The sequence below is a fragment of the Cupressus sempervirens genome, chromosome 3 (genome assembly GCF_028749045.1).
Source record: "Cupressus sempervirens isolate cs-2001-9-10 chromosome 3, ASM2874904v1, whole genome shotgun sequence".
NCBI classification, from domain to species: Eukaryota; Viridiplantae; Streptophyta; class Pinopsida; order Cupressales; family Cupressaceae; genus Cupressus; species Cupressus sempervirens.
The window spans coordinates 385,631,174-385,659,103 of record NC_143120.1 but is presented as its reverse complement, the minus strand read 5'-3'; the positions used below and the strand labels follow the sequence as shown (position 1 = coordinate 385,659,103).

Below are 27,930 nucleotides of genomic sequence, written 5' to 3'. Positions count from 1 at the left end.
ATATGTATAGTGACATTCCACTAGGACATCGAGATAGGGGTATTGAGCACATCTTCAAGTTAGAGGAGGGTGCTAAATATGCCATCACCTCCCTGTACAAACATTCAAAAGGCTCAAAGATGAGTTAGAGAAGATAATTAAGGAGTTTCTTGATATGGGGGTTATTAAACCTAGTGAGAGCCCACTTACATCTGGTATTGTGCTGGTGAAGAAGGATAAGATGCTTTGGATGTCTATTGACTACACTGCTCTGAATAAAAAGACCATAAAAACCGATATCCATCCCTTGTATTGATGAGTTAGTTGAGGCTTGTTACTTCTCCAAGATCGATTTGTGATTTTGCTATCATCAGATGCATATGTGAGAAAATGATGTCGACAAAACAACATTCAAATGTCAATTGCAGGCACCTTGAAATCTTGGTAATGCCATTGGGCCTAACCATTTCACTCCTGTACAAACATGGTAGTTTGGAATCAGATGGGGAGATCCTTTTTTATCTTTGTTGATTACATTTTGTTATTCAATCAAACTTGGGATCAGCACCAGAGACACTTGGAGCAGGTGCTAGACATTTCGGAGAGGGAATCCTTGTATACCAAGGAGCCCAAGATGAGTTTGGCATGATAAAGCTTCTCTATTTGGGGGACATTGACAGTTAAGAGGGAGTCAATGGTGATCTGGACAAGATCCAGGCTATAATTGATTGGCCCTCACCCTATGTTTTGACCCAAATCAGTTATGGCTCAAACAATCACCAATTTCCACACTAATCAGTGATTTGACATTCCATCAAATGGTTGGCAAGCAATTCTATTACCACTATATATATAATTTTCTAAAATTTTGAATGCAAGACTAGTAGTGTGATGTTTTACTCACAATTATCAGATGAATCAGACTTCAAAAATTTGCATTGATAAATACCTAACACTGATGTAATTCTGCCCTCTGAATTGTAAGCCTTCTTCAACTAATAATGAGTTCTTATTTGATCACAGTAATGCTGCAATGATATAAATTATTACAAAAAATGAACCTGTCCAAAATATCTTTCATAGAATGGTCGCAGCAGACCCTACATTGCACACTTCCTCTTCACCAGCAGACTCGATTTGCAATGTCTGATATAGGCTGCAAGTCCACATGACTGCAGATAATAATGCTTCAATGATCTCGTGAGCTGGCTGTAGATAAATGATACCACAGATTGACATCTGCCCAAGGGGAAAGATCCCTCTTGCTGCGTGTGTCTCCGAAGCTGGCTTAATATCAGCCTTAAGACAGTTACAGGCAGCGCTGGAAATGCAGATATCGATGCCGAGGAGTAACGTTGTTCATCATAGCCTTCTGGGTTACAAAGACCACCTGCAAGTCTCCAATTCACAACAACAGTAAAGTTTTACAATCACTCATAATGCATAGAATAAATGCACCAGATTTGCGATATGACCAGATGCCAAAATTCACACCAAAATGCAAGTTTGAAACCCCTCTAATGTAACCGTCCAGGACTGCAACACTTAGGCACTCGAGAATATAAATATGTAGTGATAATTCTCAGATGATAGTATTCATGTCAGGCACGAAGATATAATAATTTTCAGAATAGTGAATCACTAAACCTCTTCAGCAGAGACTTGTCTCCTCAGCTACAGGAGTCACAGTATGAGAAGATGTTGAATTCTCCAATGAACAATTGCTCCTCAGCCACAGTAGAAACAGAAAGAGGAAGCACTAGAATCGGATATTCAGATCAAACCCTTACACCTCAGCAAGGGAATGAAATTCACAAGCAACAAAAGCAAATGATAATCGGATAATCCATTCTCATAATGGGAGCCATATTTATAATCTCCATTGTGCAACTTAGCTTCAATTACACACCTTTCACTTAAAAGCCTGTTTACTTTATACATAGGCACATAATATAATTTATTAATTTTCTTTTGGCTCCCAAAATCGACCCTTTCAGCTATATCATGAAAGTCTTACACACAAGGCCATTGTTTCTTGTGCCCAAGATTTAAAACTTTACGACCCAAGTCCAATGAGCTTTGACACTAAGGTGGCCAATAAACAATGCCAGCTAAAATAGCAATGAAGGTATATTTACTTGAGTAATAATAATAATTCACCCATCTTGTGAAAATTACTAAAGAAGCATCACAATTGAAATCTGCCAACACAGGAGTGATCGTGATAAAGAAAAATGATGAATGGACTTGATGGGTTGAATTACTAAAAATATATGCTCCCTTCGAGATTCTTGGAGCCCAAACGAGAAGCCCGAAATTAAAACTAAGAGCATCGCTCAACTCCTCTACTCAATTGATCTCATCAAAACAAATTGCTAACTTACTATGAATAGTAAGTCCCTCAAAACAAAGCCAAAATTCACCATAGGTAATTGGAAAGCCTAATAACTTAGCAACTAAGACCCTCAAATCCCACTATCATCTCATAAGAGTCGTCTTGCAGCCCAGATCTTGGTTCGGCTTCGCGCGGGTCCGGATACACTTCCAAGTTCCCTACGGGTCCAAGAAGGGTCCGAATTTCAGACCGTGGGTCCGTTCAGGTCCTTGCTGGCACAAATCCGGGCAAACCTAGAAGGACCCGCATCAGTAAGCTCCAAAAAATGAAATAAAAGTAAAAGTAATGTTTTTAAATTTTTTTTATGTAACCCTAAAAAGAGCCTAATGAAAAACATTTCACTCATCTAATCTCTCATTTGCTCTCTCATTTTGTTGTTGCCCATTTTGTAAGTTTTAAGAGAAGGTTGTAGAGATTGTTTGTTTCAATGATGACGAACTAGTTAAAGTTGCAGCTGAAGATGAAGCCATTAATCCCTCATTGTTTGATGACCCACTTGACGCTTGAGGGGCATTTGATACTATGATCATTAATAAACAATCAAATACTTTCCATTTATCATTATGTTTCAAACTCTATTATTTGATGAACTACTCTATGTTTTGAAATTTCATTTTGCAATTTTGTGATTCAATGTAACATTTTCTTTACAATGATGAACATAGATTAATGAGCGGATATTTAATTTATATCTTTGACATTTGATATTGATCAATAATCAAGCAACATATATTTATACTATGAAATGACTAAGTTTTGCAATTATGCACGTTTCTCTTATTTCTTTACACACACACACACACACACAAACCCAAATGGGAAATTCTTTTTTGCCTAAACCCATGAATCTAAACTTGAACCCAAATCCATCCCCAAACCCGAATCAATAACTTAGCAAGAACCTTCTGAAAATAGGGACATTGGACCTAAGAATCTCACCTAAATGAGGAATTCTTTGGCTTGTCCAATTTCTATAGATGCTTTGTGAATGGGTTCTCATAGTAGGCAACACCTCTCACAAACTTGACAAAGAAAGGGGTTGTCATTTGGATTTAGCAAGCACAACAATGTTTTGAATCGTTTAAGTAGTTCATTATCTTGTGTGCAGTCCTTACATTAGCCAGTTTTACTAGACAATTTTAGTTATTGCAGTTTGATGCCTTAGGTGAGGTTGTTGGTGTAGTGTTGATGTAGGAAAAACACCCTATAACAACTGAGAGACGGAAATTGAGTTGGCCAGAGAAAAGTGACATGTATGACAAGGAGGTGTATTCTATTATGCATGCATTGGCTAAATTCAAGTAGTACTTGGTCGGGAGTAGATTTGTAGTTAAGACATACCATTACAGCTTGAGACATTTCTTCAATTTGTTGAATCTTAGTGATTGTCGACAGAAATGGGTGAGTAAGCTCCAAGGTTGCGATTTTGACATTGCTTATACAAAAAAAGAAGAATGTTGTTGTTGATGCCCTATTGAGTAGACCCCATTTATTCTCTATTAGGGACAACGAATAATTAGAAAAGTTTGATTTTTGTTTCATATGATTACATATAGGTCACTGTTATTATTGACAGGATAGTACAAGATGATAGGGATGTAGTTGTAAATAATCTCATCATTTACAAGGGCTTTCCATAATGCACCTATGGTTGGACATCTAGGGTACATAAAGTATATTGATAAATTTGAGAGAAATTCTCTTGGAAGGGCCTCAAACTTGAGGTCTTAGATATGGATGTGTGTCCCTTACCTATTAGTAGAATAAATAGGGGTAGATTTTTCAAGCAAGTTTATTACAGCCTGTATCGATTCCAAGTAGGAAGTGGGAACCTATCTGATGGATTTTATCACAGGTTTGTCCAAAGCCCAAGGCAAAAATAACATTGAGGTTGTGGTGGACAAGCTTGTGAACTTTGCACACTTCAGGGAGGTATTTGAAATTGAAGTGTTGTTAAATCATAGGCTTGTCCAAAGCCCAAGGTAGAAATTGCATTCATGTTGTGGTGGGCAGAATTGCGAACTTTACACAATTCAGGGAGGTATTCAAACTTCATGGGTTGTTACGAAAGCTTTCTCAGTGATAAGGAGGACAAGTTTATGAGTCATTTTTGGAAGGAGTTTTTAGGCTTAATGACATTGAGCTTACCTCGAGCGCTAGTTACCACTCCGAAGTAGACAAGCAAACGAAATTGTGAATAAGCAGGGAGGGATGTCTTTTGAGTTAATATCGGGGTTATAGAAGGCATAAGTTAGGTGGTTATATTTGTGTGAGTATTGCTGCAACACAAACTACCACGTGTCCATCGAGATGTCACCTTTAATGGCATTATACAAGTATGACATACCCACCTTTCTAGATTTTCTTTTTGGAAATAGTAGAGTACCTAGCGCGAAGGACCTATTGCGAGACAACCAAGATGTCATGAGGTCCTTGAAGGAGAATAACTAGAAAAAACAAAATCAACAGATATAGTATGTTGATCAGCGTAGGGAAGAGTGAAGCCAAGAAGCTCAAGCCACATCATTATGGACCATTCGGGTTCATCAGATGAATCAATGAGGTGGCTTACAATTTCGAGATGCCAATGGACCTTTGGGTACATAATGTCATCCATGTTTCTCACCTCAAGAAGGTGATTGGGCACAATGTGATCCCTTCTACAATACTAGCATCCCTTCATGATGTGATGACCCATACCTACAACTCCCCTAAAAATTGATATGTTGTCACTGGAATGCTTGTACATATGTCAGAATGAGTGTACGAACTAGGCTGAAGGTTGTAAGGTGTAGGCCATATGGTATGATTATGGATACCAAAAATGGTATGGTGGAAGAGATGATGCAAGGCCGTATGGTGAAGTGAAAATGATTTTTAGGGTGGTCGTACGGTAGGAACTACGGGTCCGTACGATGGGCCTATGGAGGTCGTACGGTGAGTAATGCAGTGTTGTGAGAGATGGAGGAGGTACAGACAAGAATGATTTTGATCTGCACTTTAAATTGTTAATTCCAAATTCATTAGATAATACCAAACAAGAATAGAGATCCGAACACAAACAACCTTCAATTATTAATTGCCAAAAGATGGTGCTCTGACTTGCCAGATCCGAGCGAAGTGCTACATGCGACGGAATAGGGTGAGGGTTGAATCCCACTAAAACTGGACAAACCAAATAGGGAAGGTCTTTCACTTTCAAAATGACGAACAATAGAGAACTCCAACAGGATTTCGTAGTACAAAGAAATAATCCAAATTGCATACTTAGAGACTACTTATAAGCCGTGCTTAAATACCCATCGAGGAAAACTTTTTGAGGTTTTACAGAAACAACCGACGGCAACACAAACTACAGAAACAAAACAAAAATGGGTTGGAGATATATTAAATCAATCAGCCCATTAACAATAGTTTGATTAATGATTTATTTTATAACGGGAATATTACAAATGAAGAGGGAAAATAGATTCTTGTCCTTGAGGCTATTGTTGATACTCAGGTGTCATGTCCCCTTTTGATTAAAATTAAATTTTGGCAAAAAATAATCTATTTATTCTCCCGTTGGTTAATTGGATATACTTAAGACAAATAATCAATTTAATATATAGAAATGTTCAAATATTTTATATACCGAAAGGACATTCAGATATTAAATTAAACTTTTAGAACCACAAAGTTGGGTGTCAGAACTTGTGTCATTTTGGGAAAGTTGTTACTCGATGAATCTTAGAAAATTTCTGCCATGATAACTCAATGACAAGTTTTGGCAAAATTCGTAATTAAATCATAAAGAATTCTAAAGAGAGAGTTTGAATTTGGGTACCAAAACCTTGCATGCATGATGGATACAAATATTGGGATTTTGCCATAGTTTGGGGATTTTAATTATCATTTTCTTCTTTAGATTTGCAGATTTGCAGGAAACTTCTTCAGTGGGCAAAACCCTGTTGAAGGAGAAAGCTTATGGACAGAAACCCTTCTTTCATAGAGGCATTCTCACTCAGAGATTGCATTTGGGCTTAAGGAAAATTGGTGGATTGTTGGTTGCATCTTTTCTGGTTTCCAAATTTACGTTGGTTGTTGTTTGGAGTGTTTTTAAGCACATTTTTGTAATTTCTGTTGTGTGAGGTTTATGAATTGCGCTGCAACAGTATGCTGCTGTTATTGTGTCTGTAGTCAGTCCTATGTATTATTATTTTCATTTGATGTACAAACTATTTCAATTGAAGAAGTTTGGAGTAGATTGGGTAGCATTATTTTTGCTTAGTTTCATGATTTGGTAATCCGTAGTCAGGTTTGCTGTTTAAAATCTGATTTTTAGACCTGTTATGTGTCTTTCCGTGTCAGTATATCAATGCAATTAGGCTTATGACACTTCACTCAGTGGTTGTCTATTTTTTTACAAGACTAGTTAACTAGTTTGGATGTTTTCATTGTATGACCTAACTATTTAGAAATTAAATCTTAAGATCTGAATGAAAATTCTAATTTTATGAGGATAGGGACATTACATCGAGATAGGAGATCGAGGATGGTTACAAGGGAGTATTTTACAAAGTGGAAGGATCTGCTAGTAGAGGATTGCAACATGGGACAGTGAGCAGATTGTGCACCACCTAGAGTTGAGTTTGCTTGAGAACAAGCAATCTCAAGGAGGGTGAACTGTAATATCCCTTCCTTAGGCAGTTAGTCCACAACAGAGGTTCGCCTACAAGCCATTCCAAACATTCTGAGGCAATTTCCAATTTCTTAGTTGGATCCCTATTTTCTAAGAGACTAAGAGATGACTTATGGTGCATTTTGAGAAATTTTTGCTGGCCTGAGACAATTTCCTAATTTTTAGTAGGGGGTATGATTTTTTTGGACATCACCTAGGGGCCTAATGTAACATAAATTTCTAGTTGAAAAGGCTAGGTAATGAGTTTCAAGAGTAAAATTAAATATAATTATCAGTGTTATGGGACTTGGACTCGCCTCTGACTTGGAAAGTCAAAATCCGACTCGGACTCGAACTCGGCCAAGACTCGGCAAGGACTCGGAAAATCAAACAACCATGAAATTAAAAGATTTTTAAGGATTTAACAATTTTTTCATGCATCATGTAGTCAATTAACATCAAATACACAATAATTGAGATAAATAGAAGCTACTTAACACTCATACACAATTTTGCATAGATCACAAAAGTATAACAACGAATTTTTGAAGGAAAAAACTGAATAACATAATATAAAGTTGACGATTTAAGATTTGAGATTCAATCCTTAATAGATTCCTGACATACCACAACATCATTTTCAGAATTCATATACATCGTAAAAAAACACCTTTCAGAAATCTCTATCTTTTTAAATTTTAAAAAAAAAAAAAAAATTCGGAGAGTCTTGGGCTTTGGACTCGGCGAGTCCACGTGGACTTTGCCAGGACTCGGCCGAGTCAGAGTCTAGAGGCCATTTGCCTCGGAAAGGCTGCCTCTACCTCAGACTCGGTGAGTCCTGGAACACTGATAATTATTAAAGTTTCAAACTTCAATTTATAAAAGCAATAAAATAAAGTACTATATGAGTGACTTTATATTGATTTAATGCATTGGCTAATGAAAGGGCCCATCACGGAGCACAATTCCCTAGGTAGACTTAACATTTAAAAAAAAAAGAAATTAATAGAAGAAAGTGGTCATGAAATAGCTGATCAGCTTAAAGGAGGAATAATTGATTTAAAACTCAAATCAAACTTTATTGAAATAAAATGAAATCCCTAAAAGGTATCGATTATGATTTGGAGCTAATAAAGAGAAATTGAGGTTGGCAAAAGAATTGTTCTAGAGATCATTTTTACAGGTAAGGGGCCAGATTGGAGCTCTGGACAACATGGAAACAGTAGATCAGGTTGTGGAGATGAGAACCTTCATGATCTTGGAGGCCTACAGGAGTTCAGTACCTCCCAAGGCTGTTTATTCATAAAACTCATTGGGAAAACAAAAGAACTCCATAATCGGGTTTCTTCAGCTGATAAAGCAGAGTTTCAACATGAAATTAAAGTCAAAGGGGCAGGTCTGACATCTCAGAGGTTATGTTCTGTATCAATCAAGTTCTAAAGCAGAAGTAACATCTCCCCATGAGAAAAAGTGATCAAGGAAGTTATGTGGGGCTTGGTACAACAAAAATAATGAGATGAGAGGAAGTCACATTTCATCTTGATCGTTAAGTGTTACAATCATTCTCTCTACTTGGTGTTAGGTCTCTAGGGTGCTTGGCAACTCTAGATGTTGAGAATTACGGATTTACTTGTTCTTAGAGAGTTATGTTTCTTCTAGTTGATGATGTTGGTCAGAATTTGAAGATCATGATCAGACTTGGTGCTATTACTTTGCTATTGTACCTAGGCCTGGTATGTTTTCCATTACATTTTTCACAATAAAGAGGTCCTGAGTTTCTTGCTTATTAACTAATTTGCATTATAGTTACTTTTTGTTAGCATTCTGTTCTTAATCATCATTTTCAAAAAGTCAAAATTCAAAGAAATCAGAAAAATTGTAAAACACCAAAAAGCATTCAGGAATCTCCAACAAAAAAGTCATAAAAAAATTAGAAATAGGTTTTCCAGATCAGGGGTGACCAATACAGATTTTGGGCTCTATGGAAAAGACTTATTGTTGACATGAGGATGGCTCGATTATGAAGACTCGTGTGAACTGGGTGATGTTTCTTTTGTGGAAGCTTTATAATATACTTGTAAAGAAAGATCCTATAGAGTGGTGGTGTTACCATAGGGTGAAACTTACAATGGTATAATAGCTGTATGCATATTTATATCCTGGCAATTTAGCAATCAAGGGTTCTAGGCAGTGTCCTGTGGCTTCTCTTCTTCATTTCAATGTTTATTGGCCACATCTTGAAGACCAGTTTGACTAGACAATTATCTAACATCTAAAGGAATGACTCAGATATATCAACTAAATGGAACAGTAGACCTTTGTTGATTTTGTAATTAAAAAGAAAAATATACACTTGGAACCGTTAGTTCAAATCTGTGTATGTTGTGATGTATGTGCAAGTGATTTGATAACAGCATTTCCTTTTTGACAGGAGATATTTGGCAATGATTGAGATGTGCTCTGCTGCGGGCTTTAGGGAGCATTTAACAACACTCTTGTTGCGTGTTGTGGAACATGCACTTAACATATTTTATATTCATTTTGAAAATCGGTAATGCTTGGCATCTATTGTACTTTTTAAATTCACAAACTTTGAAAGTACAATAATTAGAAATAACTCTTCTAGTAGACTTTATGCATACAGATTACAAGTGCCCGCTCATTTGAACCAAGACATGACAAGTTATCTAGATACAGAAGAAAACATTGGATCCAAGGAAGATAGAATGTCATTAAATGAAAGGATAGTTCCAATTCTAGAAAGACTCGAAGCTTTGAATGAGGTAACTATATATGCTCTCAAACTTTATCTTTATACTTTTGGTTTCTAGACCTTTGATATGTTTTGATGTTTGAATAATGCCACTTTTAGTTTTAGTTGTGAAGCTTCCGGGGAGGTTTGCTTGCTTTGTTGTTATGTAATGCATTTATCTTTGTTTTAACTTTTAATTATTTTGAGGAAAGTATGGGAAATACCCATATCTTTTCTTCTTCAGAAATTGTTTGAAAACAATTTCTAACATTGAGCTAGAGGCTTCGGGACTTCTATTCTTAGCTATTTTCTCTAATTAATAAATCTGGGCCACCATTTGGCCCAGGAAGATTCATAACACAAACTGTGAACTTGTTTCCAGGTGTGTAGCATGCATGCCTTTTTGTGCAACTGCTGCACTCTTTCAGGTAATTGTGCTCATGTGGGACTATAAACACTAGAGAAACGATACACAGAGAATTTGAAAGAGAAAAAATGAACTATAAACTTGTAATTTTGCAACAAGTTATTAAAAAAATACTTGACCTAAAAATGTCTAGTCCTCTTTCCAATACTTTTATTTTCGCCTTATGCAGTAGATTGTAATGCATCTTTTTCTTATATATATCGTTATATTAAGTGTATGAGAACCACCTAAGGCCGTTTCAATTTGAAATCTGTCTTGTGCTTCTGAATTTGTTTTATCCAATTCCTACCATTGTTTATTATTGGTTGTTTAGAAATGATAATAAATAAAATTTGAAAGGAGAAACATGAAGATCACATGATTATACTGAGATGGGGGGTGGAGCAGTATAGTAACATCTTTTCCAATTTAAAACGTTTATCTAAAAAATTAGCTTTAACAGCTTAAATAAACAATTATGCAAATGAACACAATGATACAATGTTTATGTGGAAACCCAACGGGGAGAAATCCACAACAAAGTAATTGCTTTATACATAAACTTGTTATTTTAAAATGTTTTGTAGGCACCAACCTACTAGAGACAGCAACCTCTAAGATTATCGGCACCAACTCACTAGAAGCTCCAATTCCCACAGTTTGCAGGCACCGACCTACCAGAAGTACCAACTCCCTTTGTTGTCTTTGTGAGCACAAACCCACTGTACTTTAAATCTTATTTTCCACCTTATCAACAGTCCTTGCTCAACTGATGATGGATACTTTTTTTTCACACTTTTTTCTTCTTATGTTCATATGGATTTATACACTCTTCTCTCTTCTGAAATCAGCTGATAACAGTATACTTCTAATTCTTCCTTGAAATATATGTTTATTTATCAGATAAAGATCTTCCATTCTCTCTTTTACTGTGCTATATATATATATTTCTCCTTCCTCTTACATTTTTTTTACTCCACTTCCAACTGTTGACTTGATCTTTACAAATAAATAACTCTCTCTCATACCCTATCCAATGGTGGGTGTGGCTTTTCAACACGAAAGATCATATCTGTTGAAGTTAGTAGCTTTGGTTAGATAGTTCGAATATGAGAATGTTGCTGTCAATATGGCAGAGTTATTGCCAAGCACGGAACTTACGTACCAATTCCAGTTTAGAATACTATCACAGCATTCATACCAATAAATGGAACAGTACACACAAATGACTAAATACATATTTACTAATTGTACCAAAGAGTTTATATTACCAATACCAATGGTGTCTAGAATTACCAGCTTTCCAATTCACCATGACCCCTACATATAGTATTCTCCGTCAATTACAACAACCAACCGTTGCGGCTCTTAGTACAAGTGTTTATTTAATTACTATACTAAGAACTTTATTACACCTACAGAGATCAATACGACTGATGTAAATATGTGCATATCAATACACACAGACACACACAAATAATAATGTTTGAATTTATATTTCCACCAACCTTATTGATCACATAATCATTCTGATCAATTCAAGTATATAAATACCAATCTGGAGTATTTGGACATCGATTTATACAATTGTTTGTATAACAGTCTACAAATTGTTTTGATAACAATCTGCCTTATTGTTTGAGTCCGATCCTCATTGTTGGCTGAGGATTATCATAGTATATGTTACGTATGATCTTAATGTTATTGATAACATGTCGTTAGTTATGTTGTGGGAATATATTATGGTTTGTTTATGAATTAAACATGCTATGGAGAGGCACAACTATGAATGGTCATGTCTCCACTTTGGTGGAGAGATGCCCATTCATCGCCGTGCCCCTTCTAAGATTATATATATAATACTCTAAACATATTCAATGGCTGATCATTGAAATTGATAGATGTTCAGACCACATTGAAGTTCGATGGCGATTTATAAATCAAGTCTTTCATAAATAATATTGCAGCATATTAAACCTTTGATATTAATTAAAAGCCACCATCATTGGAGATAGAATTCTGCGAAAACAAATTTGAAGTTACTAACAATCGTATTTAGAAAAGAACATTATGATATAAATCTGATAGAAATCTAACCTACAATAACAATATCTTTTATTAAAAATAATAACACTTTATCTCTAACTAAAGTTGCAGCTTTCCATTAAATATTTTTTTTAATTAATTTGTTTCTTGCGGCACAATGAATATTATCAATCCCTTTTTTATTGAGCTCCATATGCAAGTCTTTGACTTCAATCCTCTTATCGGTGATCACTTCTTTGACTCCTGCAATAAAACTCCCGTCATCTAAAGACACAGACTTATCATGCAATTTGCCTTTGAATCTCATTCTTATTGTTGATACTAATAGGTGATGCTGATTTGTCGATTAACACTGGCGGTTTATGTTTTATTGAACTTCATCTTCCATGGCTGACGTGGTCTGTAGATTATTTGACCTATCTCCCGGCACTGTGGAATATCACTGCATTTATGAAATCGTTGTCTTTCATTACTTCAGTGTTCATCTTGACTCACTCCTGACTGAGATTTCAAGCCTGATGGTAGTTTGTTCCTTTGTTCATGGTAATCATATGTCTTATTTGTAGCCTTTGATGAGATGGCAAGTTGCTTACAGGTCTTTTCCATATTTTATCACTGCCTTCTAAGAAATGTATGTTGCTGTTCTGTATGCCTATCGGTTCTTCGCCAACTACACTTCTTTGTTTGTAACTTTCTCAGCATCTTTAATATCATCATATAGATATATTCCATGGGTGTCTATTAAAACACTGTTTTTGATGTTTCTGCTGAAGGTTCAATGCTGATTGGAAGCCCACAAACAATATGGCATATAGTTATAAAATACCGACACTTTCATACTCACAATCAACTATGTATACCTTCTGTTTATAGCATTGGATGTTCTATCCTTCATATCCATCGTGTTTGCTCATTTGCTTTAGATCATACACCTTCATGGTCAAACTGTTTATATCCATGCTGTTGTTGTTTGACTTTATATTTAAAACATGTCTAATGACTTCTCCGTATTGCATTTGTATAACATTCAATACCCTGTTTAATTTCAGCATAATCAACACTGATAGTATATCTCTCTTGCTGGTCACATAGTTTGAATGCTTGGAACCTCAAGTAGTCTCTGCTCGCATGGTAATTGAGACTTCATATTCTCTTCTTTACATCGTCATAGTTTGTGGGCTCTTTGAGTATTCACAATATGACATGAATTGTCTATTAAGACCTCTTTATCTTTGAATCCAACTAATATATCAACTTGGTAGTAGTCACATCTGCATTAAATATCACAGCTCTAAGTTGATCATCATTTCTCTGCAATATGTTCATTACAGTACCTTCAGTGTTTATTGGTCATTAGTCCCTTCCATATTAGCAATCATATAAATAAATTGTGTTTAGACTCTTCATCTTACACACAAAGGTGTCTTCAAAATGCATGACCCTTCATATTTCCAAATATAAAACATTTAATATTTTTCATTTGTGTGCCTCTCGCATGACATATAACACGTGTCTTTTTATATAATATCTCACAAATGTCTCTTTCAGCTGAAAGTAACCGTAACGGTCATAACAAACATTTCCATTTTATAAGAACAAAGATAAAGATCTCTATCGCAGCTACAAAATTCAACACTCCTTAGCAAGAGAGAGATTGAGGCATACGCATATAGTTGCAACCAAAGATATCAATGATACATTCTCATAACATAAGCTATCTCAACATAACACAATTTACCATAGTTACTTCATAAGCACATAAAATTAGAGTCATGGAGTCACATGCATGACTTTTCACCATGCCTACTCGCAGAGGGTGATCCATCATACCTACTCATAGAGGGTAGAACAAGGGCTTTTAACTTAAAACTTCTCCTAGGGAAGGATACATGTCCACCATGCTTACTTGTAGAGGGTGGTCCACCATACCTACTTGCAGAGGGTGGAATGAGGGCTTTGACGTTAGACTTCACCCAAAGAAGAATGCATTTCCACCATGTCTACTTACAGAGGGCGGTCCACCCTACCTACTTGCAAAGGGTGGGACGAGGGCTTTCATCTCAAGCTTCTCCTAGAGAAGAGTGCATTAATAGCTGAGTTTTCTCTTAGCAAATACTCCCTCTCAGCAGGGACAACTTTAATAACTAAGATTCTTAGTAGAAACTCCCTTTCAATGGGGATATCTTTAATAAGAGTCTCCCTCTTAGTAGAGACAACTTTAATTACAGAGTCTCACTTTGAAGCTGAACTTCTCCCTTAGAAATATAACATCCTTATCAATAAGCAGCATCCTTATTGATTTTTTGTTGCACCCTGCATACAAGAGAGATAATCCTAAAAGAAAAAACAATTCCTAATGATATGCCGAAAGTAAAATATCACATAATTCTTATCTCTATATTTGAGATAAACCAAAGTTCATTTATTGTAGCCATCTTAGCCAGAAACATTAAAGTCAACAGGCCATCTTTGCCAGAGACATTAGTTATTGTGAAGATAACATTGTTGCTACCCTTATGGATGAAATCATTGTACGTCTTGGCCTCAGTTCTCTAGTTCGAGCCTCAAATAGATTCATGTAGGTAAATAGTAGGTCAAGAAAAGCATCAAAATAGATCTTTCATCATACCACTTAGTATAAGGTGAACCTGGGAGCAAAATACACTCAAATATTCTTCTCCATAAAATAGCAGGATACTATGCCATTGCCCAATATACTAAATTTTGCATGTTCCTACAATTGTTGCATGTGCAGACTAAAAACATAGCTCAATACTATAAGTTCTCAAACAACTTTGCACATGAAACATATCTACCTGCTTGAAGGTATATCAACGAACACATTCAAAAAGGATAAAGTCAGAAGAATACACTAACTCTAGCAAAAGATGAATATGATAGAACACTTTGATAATATCTCCCACCCAAGACGGATGCAAATAGACCATGAGAAATGCATATAGCTGAAAATACAGATAGTTTGGTGAGTGAACATAGAGACAACAATATCTTAATGATCATAATCATCTTCGTAATAATCCTTATTTCATACGCATGAACGATTGTTCTACACAAACACTAGAAAAATTGAAATGATCAGCTCTCTTAGTATATTGATGATAATCATTTCTAACACATCAAATACTGCAGTAATATACAGAGCACGGAGTAAAGTTATTGCTAGATGATCCTTAATACGTATATCGTAAACAAGGCATAACAGAGGTGAAATAATTCATGGGAGGTGAGAGAATGTATAATACAAATCCATTGTATTTCATAGAGACAACTCCTGATGAAACAGTCACACAAATAGGATCACAGCGGGAATGAATCGTTATTATAACCAATGTGAATAGTGGTGACTACATGAATCGATGAAGAGCAATAAAACTAATGAACCAAAGATAATTGGCATGCCTTTACACTTGTAATATGGCATATGTATACCAGAACTGAAGAATTAAGGGAGCCAACATATAATAATTGCTCAAAGCTCTTAATGCCAAAATTTCCAATCTTTTCGGAAAATCTCGACAATCTCCAAGGTCGTGATGTAACTCAAAAACTTATGCAGGAATATGACACAGTGAATTTGTTAGATAAATAAACAGTCGAGAAATAACTATGTTATGAAGAACTCGTAATAAGGATAGCGTACCTATAAAATTGTCGATTCCTATTTCTCTGCCAAATTAATCAAGGACGAGGCTAACTCTTATTGGAACTAAGACTTACCATTTGAAGGCTTCTTTTATGAATCCTCCCTCCTATTCCCTTAACAATATTTCGACTCTTTTCTTTTAAACTTCTACCTTTGTACCTCAATCTTTCTGTCAACACCCAAGACTTTGCTTGCTCGCTGGTTCTCCATGCTCTAGACAACCAATGCATTGTGGTGCATATTCTTTGTGCCTCTAGTTTTGAACCCTTCAACTGTCAAGGTTATATCGTACACATCTCACGACTTTGATGATTGCTAGTGAATTTGTGTCTTTAACCGGAGAGGCAAATAGTCATTTTGAAGAGACATGGTGTATCAATGCAAATGATCCAAATGAAGGATCTTGGACAAAATTAGGATAGTGAATCGATATTATCTTGAGGACGAACACTTGAAATATGAAGTTGCCAACAGGGATGCAAAAAGAAGCAAATAAGCACCAACGAACCATAGAGAAAATGTTGATAGAAGAACTGAGAGAAGCCAATGAGGATTATAATCTAGCAAAGCATTGAGATAGCCAAGAAAAGAAAACATTCTTTATATGGCAAGCACCATGATGATTGACATGCAGCCAAGGGACCACCTGCCACTCTTTTCACTGAGCAGTGATACCTTTGATATCACATGAAGCAATCTAACATGAAGTTTTCTCATAGCTATCAGATACAATAACAATCATATTTAACTTTAGATGCTTTCCTTTACTGTTGAAATCAAACTAGGCTCTGATACCATATCAACGTTTTGACCCAAAATATAGATAAACAACAATCACAGAGCATGAACAAAACATAAAGAACATAATACATTTATCCTGGTAAAACCCTGCCACTTGAAGGGAAAAATCCAACCACACCAATAAAATGTCTCTTTATTAATAATAAAAGTTCAAGTGCAAAGTTTTCACTTGACACCATTACAATACACTTGCAATCATATAAAAAGATTGTATTTAGACTCTTCGTCTTACAAACGAAGGTCTCTTCAAAATGCAAGACCCTTCATATATCCAAATATACAATATTTAATATTTTTCATACGCATACCTCTTCGCATGACGTATAACGTCTTTTTATATAATATCTCACAAATGTCTCTTTCAGCTGAAGGTGACCATAATGGCCATAACAAACATATTTCCATTTTAGAAGAATAGAGATAAATATCTCTATCACAGCGACAAACTTTAAGATCTTCAACATTCACTATTCAGGTCTTATGAGGTGGAGGTATTATTTATTTAGGTGGTGATATTTTGCGCGAATGTTTTTGTTGGTGGTAGGAGTAGCCCTTTGCCTTGTTGGATTGGTGGGGAGGTTCTCAAGTAGTTTTATTTGTGGATTCCCTTCATCTTCATCTTCCTTTTGAGGTGGGTTCCCTTTCTATTGAGGTGGAAGGGGGTAGGATGGGAGATTGTTTGTGGAGAAGCTTTCTCTCCCATAAGGATTCAGCTGGTGCTAAGAATATGTACTTTCAGATGGCTGATCAGGTTGTCTTTAAAGATTTCAGCTATGCTTTGGGGTTGGGAGGCTGCCCCTCCTTATTCCCTATGATCTAGTAGATCTTGTTGGGTCCCGCTTTGTCCTTTTGGGTATCTGTTTACAGCCCATGCTTTATTATTTCAATCTTCTTGTTGCTATCCTTTTGGTGGCCATTGGCTGGTTTTCTACTGTTGATCTGTTGTTGAATATCTATCTACAACGTTTCCTCTATGTTGGGTTTCAGATCCCTTATATAATCTAGTTGTCATGGGTTTCATGGCCCCCTCAAAACCTGTTTTATTTAATAAAAATGATACAAAGTTATAGCTCAAATATGGATTATAATTTTTGCTTCTCCATTCATAAGGATTTCTCATTTGCATTCTGCATTCTCTCGCCTTGTGACAAAAATAGTTGTGTGAGTTGCATTATCCATAAAAGCTAGGTTGAGGTCTATGTTTATATCTTTGCATTATATAATCCTTTTAAAATTCATATCCTTAAAATTTTGCTGATGGATCTTCCGTACAACGTCCTTCCTTGACAATGCTTTTGAATGTACATCTTGTTTGTTTGCTTCTTGTCGTGCTCGTGGATGGTCTTTGACTATCAATGATATCTGTTAGAATTTCATAGCCCTTTCCAAATTTGAGGCTTGTTGTTAGTAAAACTATACTTTAGCTAACAGGATTAGTTAGTGTCCAAAAGGTTGCATAATGGTTGAGTCACCCCTTTGGGAGATATATGTACATCGTCCGAATGGAATTATGAATGATCATTGTACTTGTGATTGTATATCTGCTTATATGAATAAAGTATCTTGTTTTGTGTTACATTCTAGTCTCTTAATGTGATAAATTACCCTGCACGATAAACATTTGGCGTCGTCGCCAGTCAAACCTAGTACAAAAGATGTGTTATGAAGATTAATGCCGAATTTGCTTAATAAAGATCGAAATAAAATAAAAGAAAAGGATGATGTACGCACAGCACAAAAAGCATTAATTCTCACACAACAGTCGGAGCAAAGGCAGAAGTTTCAACATCTCGTTGACATGCATCGAAGTGGTGAAGGAGCACGGATTGACAGAGTGTATTCACCAAACAGACTGAGTAGTGTCAAGAACTTGCTTGAGGAGACACGACAAAGATTGAATTTAGTGGAAGAGACAAGGGGGAGGAGTTTACTTGTGGAAGACCTCTTCACAACACAGAGTAACGCAATTGTGCAGAAAAATGCAGGTACTTAGAACAGCACGGGTGCGCAACAACTACAACAAATATAGAAGTTAACAATGGCAGGACCAAAGGAAAAACTACCAAAATTTAATGGCGATGTGATGGTCGATCCAGTTCGACATTGTAAAACGTGTGTAACAATATGGACTGCGAATGGAGTAGTGGACCAAGATGGTTGGATCCGACAGTTTCCAGCTACCCTATGAGGTGTAGCGATCGATTGGCTTTCAAACATCGACATTAAGAAGTAACTACACGGGCAGACGTCAAGAAGGAATTTATAGTAGAGTTTCGACTACTCAGGGATGACAATGAGATCATAGCGGAAATTTACAATACAAAATAGGGAAAGAATGAAACAGTCCGTGTATACATGAGGAGACTAAAGGAGCTGGTAGGAAAAATGGAAAGCCAACTAGCAAACTAATTGAAGAATAGATGGTTCGTCGAAGGGCTACGACCAACACTACGGGAAAAGAGGAAAATTGTACCTCCAGCATCATACATTGATGCATATAATCACGCGATGGACTTGGAGAGCGAACACAAAACTGGCACAAAGAAGAAAGACAAATCTTTAGATTCTGAAGACTCATCCCCTCAAAGTAGTGATGAGGAATCGAGTGAAAAGGATCGGGCATTACAGAAGGATATGCTACGTATGATGAAAGAGTTTTAAAATATGACAAAGATCCCTGGCCAAACTAGAGTAGGGGAACAATGGTGTACGGATTGCAAGGAAGAGGGCCACACAAAGGGCTCTTGCCCTAAGAACCAATTTTGCGATATATGCCATATTGCTGGACATTCCACCAATGAATGCTCGTTCAATATGAAAACAAAGGGACACCGACAGGTGCTATTAACGCAAGAAGTGTCCACCTCAGGAGTAGGAACAAATACAAACAATGACGCAACAACCTTAGGAGGGTATTGAAACAACAATCGACGTGGAGAAGATGACAATAACAATAACAACATCATTAACAATAACGGGGGTTGTAGCCAGATATAGTACTATCCAACTGGAGGCCAATGATATAGTGTTGTGCGTGCAACCTCTAGGGCCACTTCACCAAATTTTGTACTACGAAGGGGACACCGGAACTGTTGTGCAAATGGTGTGGTCCTGTAGACCACGATGACTCAAAATGCCCTAAACTCGAGGTGAACTTGTTGACCATTGAAAGATGTGACGAAGGAACATTAGCAATCACTTGCGCCCAAGCGAAGAAAGCAACATTCGTATCTCTATTGGGGGATGTGAAGAGGGAGTCAGATGCAAAGGAGGTGGAGCTCCGAAACATGGTTGAGATGATGAAGAGAGCATTAGAACTTTGGATGCAGGCTAAGGTGGATTTGGACGCTCGAACACAACAGGTACACGAGTTGCGGGCACAGCTGAATGAGTTACAAGCATAGAGGACATCTGCTACACCAACCCTACTTGGGACACACCCCTCTTCTTCTTAGTTTTGTTCTTAGTCTTGATGTACTTAGTAGTTTAGTTGTCTCTATTTTGTCGTCCGGAGATGGCTTTTCTTTTGGAGGGGGATGATGTTGTCAGTAAAACTATACTTTAGCCGATAGGATTGGTTAGTGTTCGAAAGGTTGCGTGACAGTTGAGTCACCCCTTTAGGAGATATATGTGCATCTCCCGAATGGAATTATGAATGATCATTCTACTCGTGATTGTATATTTGCTTATATGAATAAAGTATCTTGTTATGTGTTACATTCTAGTCTCTTAATGTGATAACTATCCGTTTACCCTGTATGGTAAACAAGGCTATTATTCAGTTTGATGTTACTCTCCTCTAGGGCCCTTTTTAATTTTTCAATTTATTAGCTCAATTTGATACTCTTCTTCTTTTTCAATTAGATTGTTTTTTACAGCATTCTCAACTTGTTTGGCTTCTTCTAGTTGAGTCTTTATATCTTCTAGAGTTTTTAAAATTTCTTTAATTTGCATGTTATACTTAATAACTTTCCCTTTTAATTTCTCATTCTACTTGTATGCATAACGCAACTCTTCAACAATATCTACATCTTCTTCATTAGATGACTCGTCAATATCTTCTTCTTCATTGTATGCCTCATCAACACTTTCATCCTTGCTGCATGCCTTATCAGCGTCTTCTTCTTTTTCTTTCTCATTGGTTATGGCCAAAAATAGTATCTCATCTTTTACAACATCACTTTGGTATTCATCATTGCTTTCTTCTAATGAGCCAGTTTCTTTCTTTAAGTAAAAACTCTTTTTGTGCTTGTGAGATTCGCTGCTATTTAGAGGGCATTTAGATGCATAGTGTCCTACTTTTCCACAATTGAAACACTCGGAAGAAAATTTTCCTTGGTTCTTTCCATTACCCTTTATCAACTTTCTTTTGAAGTATTCTTCTGCTTCATCAAATTCACTACTCGAGCTTTTGTTGAAACCATTCCTTTTATAATTCTCCTTCTTTAATGCTTTGAATGCTATTTCCTTTGTAGGTTCTTTGCCACCGATTCTCATTTCATAAGAAGTAAGAATCCCATGTAATTCACTTTTTGTTAGTGTGTCTAAATCTTTCCTCTCTTTGATTGCAGATACTTTAGAATCAAATCTCATTGGTAAGGATCTCAAAATCTTTTCCACCACAAGACGCTCCTCCACATCTTCACCAAGGGCCTTTATTGAATTGACAACTTAATCTACACAATCAAAAAAAGAGGCTATGTTTTTGTCGTCCCTCATTTTAAGACTTTCGAATACCCGTTGATGGGTATGGAGTTTGGCTTTCATTACATTATCGGCTCCTTGATAAATATTTTTCAACTTGTCCCATATCTCCGGAGCAAATTTATAATGCATAACTTTTGTGAACTCTAAATCGGCAAGTTTCCAGTTGTATCTGTTGGTGGCGTAGTTGGAGGTGCATAACCATCTAACACTGTTTGCCAAACATCAAATCCAATAACATTTAAATAAGCTCCATCTTTATACTCCAAAATGCATAACTTGTCCCATCAAAAGTTGGTGTCTTGTTTTGAAAACTTTCGGCCATTTTTGCTCTTTAGATCTACCTTCAAACGGTTAAGCTTTAGGAACCGACTCTGATACCAGTTCAAGAGCATACGATTATATTGAGAGGGGGGGTGGATCAGTATAATAACAATTTTTCCAATTTAAAACTTTTATCCAAACAATTAACTTTAATAACTTAATAAATAATTATGCACATGAACACATGAGACAATGTTTACGTGAAAACCCAATGCGAGAGAAAACCATGGGAAAGAAATTGCTTTATATATAAAGGTGTTCTTTTACAATGTTTTCTAGGCACCAACCTACTAGAGGCTGCAACCTCTATGTTTATGAGCAGACTTACATAGTTCACAAGCATGAACCTATTGGAATCACCAACTCCCTCTGCTGCCTTAATGAGCACCAACCCACTGTACTTAAAATCTGATTTTCCACCTTATCAAGATTGCTTGCTCAACTGATGATGGATAATTTTATTGCACACTTTTCTCTTCTTATCTTCGTATAGATCTATACACTCTTCTTTCTTCTTGAAGCCAGCCAATAATACTATACTTCACTTCTCATTCTTCCTTGTATATGTTTATATATCAAATAAAGATCTGATTATGTAATATCTTACATCAGAGTTTTTTTCTAAATGCCTATAGGTTATTTGTTACAAGTACTTTCCAAACCACAAAAAAGTTAATCTGAAAGAATAAGAGGCAGCATGTGAATGAATGAATCCCCAAACTGTTTTCATCTCTCATATCCTAAGTTCTCCAAACAAAACCTGCCATCGTCTTTAATCTCCGACATTCAAAGGCATGGAAAAGCTTTATTATCATTCCTTTCTTCATCGTGGATGATGGAAATGGCATTGATTTGTCCAAAACAAAAGTGGTTGGTCCAAAACCATGTCATTATAATGTTATTAAATATCCATAAATGCAAGATAAACAATTACATCTATTCCAGTAATGATTAAAATTCATCATGACATTCCATTTATGCTATCTGAACCTAATGCATCATGAAAACAAGAATAAAGGCAGTTATCATCTAGGGCATCATTTAATTTAATACCACTGGTTGTAACCTCTGAAACCATCTATGGCATAAATCAAATAAAACCATGGTTAGCATATACCACAATCCATCTAGGGCATCCATCCATAGAAACCAATTGTTCAAAAGAAACTAGATACTGCTTAGGGCATCAACATAACCAAAGTATCAAAATAAGAGTAATAAGGAGGGATTTGACATCTATTTTAGATTAAAAGTGCTCAACCACAAAAATAAAAATTCATAAATATTGTTTGTTGTCGTGTTAAAAGTTTCACTAATAACGTGGAAAAGAATAACTAAATGTTTACTTCTATTTTAGTTGCAAAGTACTCAAATACGGAAATAAAAATGTGTAATATTGTTTGTAGTCATGTCAAGAGTTTCATTGATTTGGAAAAGGAAAACTATGTGAACAGATTTTGATCTTGGTAATATTTGGGCCAAACCAGGTCCAGCACCAAGGCCTGCACAGAAGAACCTAGTAACATAAAAATAAGTATTTAAGGTTTCATGATTGACTTTTCCAGCATTATTGATTTTTCTCAATTCTGACCCTATACTTTCCTCAACCCAAATTAATCCCTATAAAATAAAAAAATAGAAAAAGTTGATGCTGCTGCTGTTCCGATCTAGGATTTCTGCTGGTTAAAATTTGTTATTATATGGTTTACCCTACCCAAATATACATTTTTACCTTTACAAAGTTTCTGAATCACACAAAAATTCCATGCTTGAGACCATTAGCTTCCAAAGCCAGTTATCCATTTAGAAAAGTACTTTTATACACACGGCATTTAGATGAAATGTGAAAATTTAAGGGGGGTAGCATGTCTCATAATTATATATCCCACATTGGGGAAAGAGGAAAAATTTCTCATGTTTATAAAAAGGACAACTGACGGTACATAATGTCTTAGTAATAGTGCATGCTTTCCTTGGCAAATTCATATACTCTTTCTTCTTGTGTTCCCTTCTTCTACATTTGTATCAACTGTCCATGGGCTTCATGGTAAATACTTTTTGACCAACCTCTAAATTCTCCTTAAAAAAATGCTCAAGTAAGCAAAAATCTCTCACAAAATCAAAAGTTGCATAAAATCTTGCATTTCTTGATTCTCTTCACAAATTGGATGCCCAAAATTCAAAATTGCATAAAACCTCTCATTTCTGTATGCACCTCACAAATCAGGAAAAGTGAACTTCTCACAAATTGGGCACAGACAATGTGAACATGTATGGAAGTTATTAGTTTTGAGTTCCCCCTTAAATTTGGATGATAAGTCTTGTACTTCCCACACAAGAAGGCACAAATTCTTAACACTTCGTATTTGTTCTCTCTTTGCAAATTGGGTAAATTGGACTCTTTGTTGCCTGATACAAAGAGCGAAGGTTAAATTAAAAACCCTCCGTTTGCAGATTCCCTTGACAAAGCAGAAAATTAGAGCTTCAGCACCTTATGCATAAAATGCAGAAATGCTAAATCCTCGCTTTATTATTTTTCCTCACAGATTGTGTATAGAGAACTTTAAAATCTAAAAATTTTGAAGTATCATGATTTCCAAACCCATGTGAAATAGAACCAGATTGTAAACAAAAGCTAAAATCTTCAGGGTATAAATTTGGTCAGAATATGAGCATCAACATCTGCATTCAAAGGAAAAATTGTTAGCGTGGCATTTGCATTTGACCTCCATTGTATGCCTTATCAAAACCACTGGAATGATATTTCAGTTAGTGATTTAGAATTTTTGATTTGCAATTGACTTTCAAGACGTCCAAGGATATGCCACTGTTCATCCTGCTTCATGACAATACCAAGTTTTAATATTAAATTGTTATGGACTTTCTATAGTATTGATGCTTAAATGTTGTATGATTCAAAATGCTATAAAATTGTGAAGTCACACTCATTTACAATTTGGTCATAGGAAGAGAATCCTTATAATTTTCTTGGTACACTTGGTTCATTTTGCTCTTCTGTGGTTCTCCCACCTTCTCTAATGTTTTTTCTCAATATTATGAAGTCTCCTTCTTAGCTTTCTGGTTGAAGGTTAATAAAAAGTTAAAAACCCATAAGACAAGGGATGGCACTCCCTCTTCCGATGCAGTGGTGATTCAATTGTTATGTAAGTGGTTTCTAATGTTTGTAGCATTGTTATGTTGGTGTTTGTTTGGGCAAATCAACAAATTTGTAAGCTATCAAAGCTGTTCTGTATCCAAGTTCCCAAAATGTTTTGGTAATGTGCAAGTATACTGATGACTTACTATTAGATTTTCTATGTTTGCATTCTAGACCATATTCATATTAGTATTGTCTATTTCCTCAATACCTGCAGATTTTCCATTTATAGAAGTATTTTTCCATTTTGTTTGGAAATAAAATCTTTCCATGATTTTGACGATTTTCTTGAGCGTCAACAATTGCATTCTTCTTTCAATTAACTGTGTTTGTCTCTAAGGATTATTAGCTGGCTTGATTGTTAGACTGTTTACGAAGGCAGATGCAACTCTTTTGATAGCATGTATGCATCAATAGAAAAAAGACAAATGTCAAACATTGCTAGTGTGTTCCCACAACCCGTAATAGTGACTTTTTTGCTTCTGGATTTTGATTGTGTGCCAAGTTGAAATTGGCACACAATCAAAATCCAGAAGCAAAAATGTTACAAGCATCAAAGTTTTTAAAGAATTTCATAAGTAGGTATGATTTTATCTTGTGTGATTGTGGGAAGATACATTTCAAGGTAATACGTTGTTAAAGGTACAGCTACAGATGATGAAAGAGTATGTTTAATTTGATATATGTTTAATTTGATATATGTCATGGACTATAGAGGACCTAAGTAGGTGGTCAATAGCCTATGAACTGCTCAGCACTAAGCTATTGTTACTGGAAAACTTGTCTGACCCATGTTAGCAAAAATCTATCTTGGGATTGACTCAGCACACCAATTTTGTTTTTCACCAGGCAGGAAATTAAAAACACTGGAAAATCCATAAAAATAGAGGGAAAATATATGTAAAATTATGCTGCAGCAAATAAGTTCATACACCACTATATGAAGTGCAGGCATGTTTTGGGATTGGGTTGGTTGGATAATAAATCAGGTTATACTTAAACCATAAAAATGCCTTTTCAAAACAATAAAAACATTAAAAAGTCGAACTTTTTTGGTTGCACGCTCAAATTCGCTCCAAACTCCTCTCGGGTTCTTCTGTCAACTACAAAATTCTATCAACATTCACCCAAATTCGTCCAGGGTCCGAAAAAGAGAATCCACAGGGAATTCATCAGACAAATGACGAATTTGACAAGAACCGGAACTGACTTCGAATTAGGTACGAATCGAATGTCAAATTTGCATGCTGGGGCGAATTTGGTAACTTAGTTTGAAACCAAAGTAGGGGTCAAGGGTTGGAAGCTGTCAACAGAGTTGAGGACCAGTGGTCCTCATGGATTTTTTGTGTCAGCACCATTGATTCATTCACTGTAGGCTTCGAGGTCAGATGAATCTGCACAGCACATTGCATTTTTTATAATTTTACCACTTATTAAGCCATAAAATTGCAGGTGATGAGGCCATAAAATTTAAAGCAGTAATTATGCCCTAACTGAATGAGAATGGAAGGATATACATTGAAGAATCAGCTCTCCCGAGTGTGCCCTATTTGATCTGAAGCTTATTTTCTTCAGCAAAGTCTAAATCTGCATTGTAAACATGAGGATTTGACATGAAATTCAAAAAACAACTATTTCAGGGAAATTGAAAAAACTGGATGAAATAACCCAAATTATTTATGACTGACAACCCTTGGGAATCATGACAAAATCAGTGCAAGAAACTAGTGGCTTTGGGAATTGTGACACTGATCAGGGGAATAAACTTGCAGATTGCAAAGTCAGCCAGGCAGCAATTCATTGCGTTAAGTCTTGATTTGTTGAAGAATTTACTAGGGTCTGGAAATTTCATGGCTTCTAGCTTTATTGAAATGATCTTTTGGTACGCATGCATCTTAGTGTATCATAATAAAATATTGAAGAACTTAGCGTGGGTGACCTTGTTTTATGTTTTGCAGGATAGGGTATGCCATAGCCTAAAACTCTTGCACAGGTTGGTTCACTCCTTGAAGTCGAGAATTCTTCTTAGATATGCATCATGATTTGGTTCTTGGTCAAAGTGGTCTCTATATATTTAACTATCAGAAATTTGAAGCAAAAAGAGGTATATTCTTCTACTGGATCTCATTAGAAATGGAAGTCTATGCTTCCTATAGCTATAGATCAAAGTGCAGTCAAGTCTTGTATACTGTTGTATTTATGTCCGTAGTCATTGCTATGTATTAAACCAAGAGCTTCACTCTCTATGTTGATATCTGGTACTTTGTTATAAGGTTAAGCTCCTTAGATCTTCTTAACTGGTTACAGCATTATAGACTGAAGTTAGAAGGCTGTATAGCAATGTAAAATTTAATCGCTTTTCCTCTGTAAAACATTTAGAATTGGGCAAACCTTTTTGTGGAAGCGTACATCGATTTCAGAAAGATAAAATGCGTAGGTTTTGTATAAAATTATAAACCTATATGAGAATGCAAGTTCTTATAGGACCATTTACTTCAAATATGCTTTTAAAGACATTCAGCTTGAATTTATTTTATAAATGGCCCAGCTTCATGTTATTTTGTTGTTTTCTCTCAATGCATCAATTTCAGAAAGAGTATTGCCTTTTATTTTTGAGTAAAACTGCCTCTATATCATCAGAACTGCTTCTGGATTATCCCATCAGTATTTCGGATCACAGTTCATGATTCATCATCAGGATGATAATAGAACGCTCGAGAAGATTAAATTATTTCCTGCCAACTTGTTCTAGTTTTTCGTTGTGATAGAATTTATTTTAAAAACTATTTATGAATCACATTGTGAATTGATAACTTTCTTTTCAAACTTGTGTTAGTGATGTCGCTTTCCTAAATTTCTTAATTTCTGGTACATCTATTATTAACTAGCACAGGAAGAAATGAAAACTTCCTGAATCAATCCAGTGTAACGTACAGATGTATTACAATGCAGCTAAGTTGCCAATTAGATTTCATATTCCATTGCAGAAGCTCCCATTTTAAATTTATGTTTGAGGAGATTTTCTTGTGGTAGATGTAGAGA

General features: G+C 35.8%; 1 protein-coding gene across 7 annotated transcripts in view; it reads left to right on the top strand.

Annotated features, from left to right (window-relative positions):
- The window catches only part of EMB3142 (nuclear pore complex protein (DUF3414)), a 314,519-nt gene extending 287,073 nt beyond the window's left edge, over positions 1-27,446 (top strand). For 4 of the 7 annotated variants that reach the window (XM_089819932.1, XM_089819930.1, XM_089819931.1 and 1 more), the window contains exons 43-45: positions 9,466-9,585; positions 9,664-9,817; positions 26,847-27,446. In XM_089819932.1, the coding sequence (XP_089676058.1) occupies positions 9,466-9,585; positions 9,664-9,817; positions 26,847-26,930 (358 nt within the window). In that variant the 3' untranslated portion in view covers positions 26,931-27,446. The remainder of the gene's footprint in view (positions 1-9,465; positions 9,586-9,663; positions 9,818-26,846) is intronic. The other 3 variants (XM_089819936.1, XM_089819934.1, XM_089819933.1) reach the window with 1 other exon arrangement.
- The last annotated feature ends 484 nt before the right edge of the window (positions 27,447-27,930 follow it).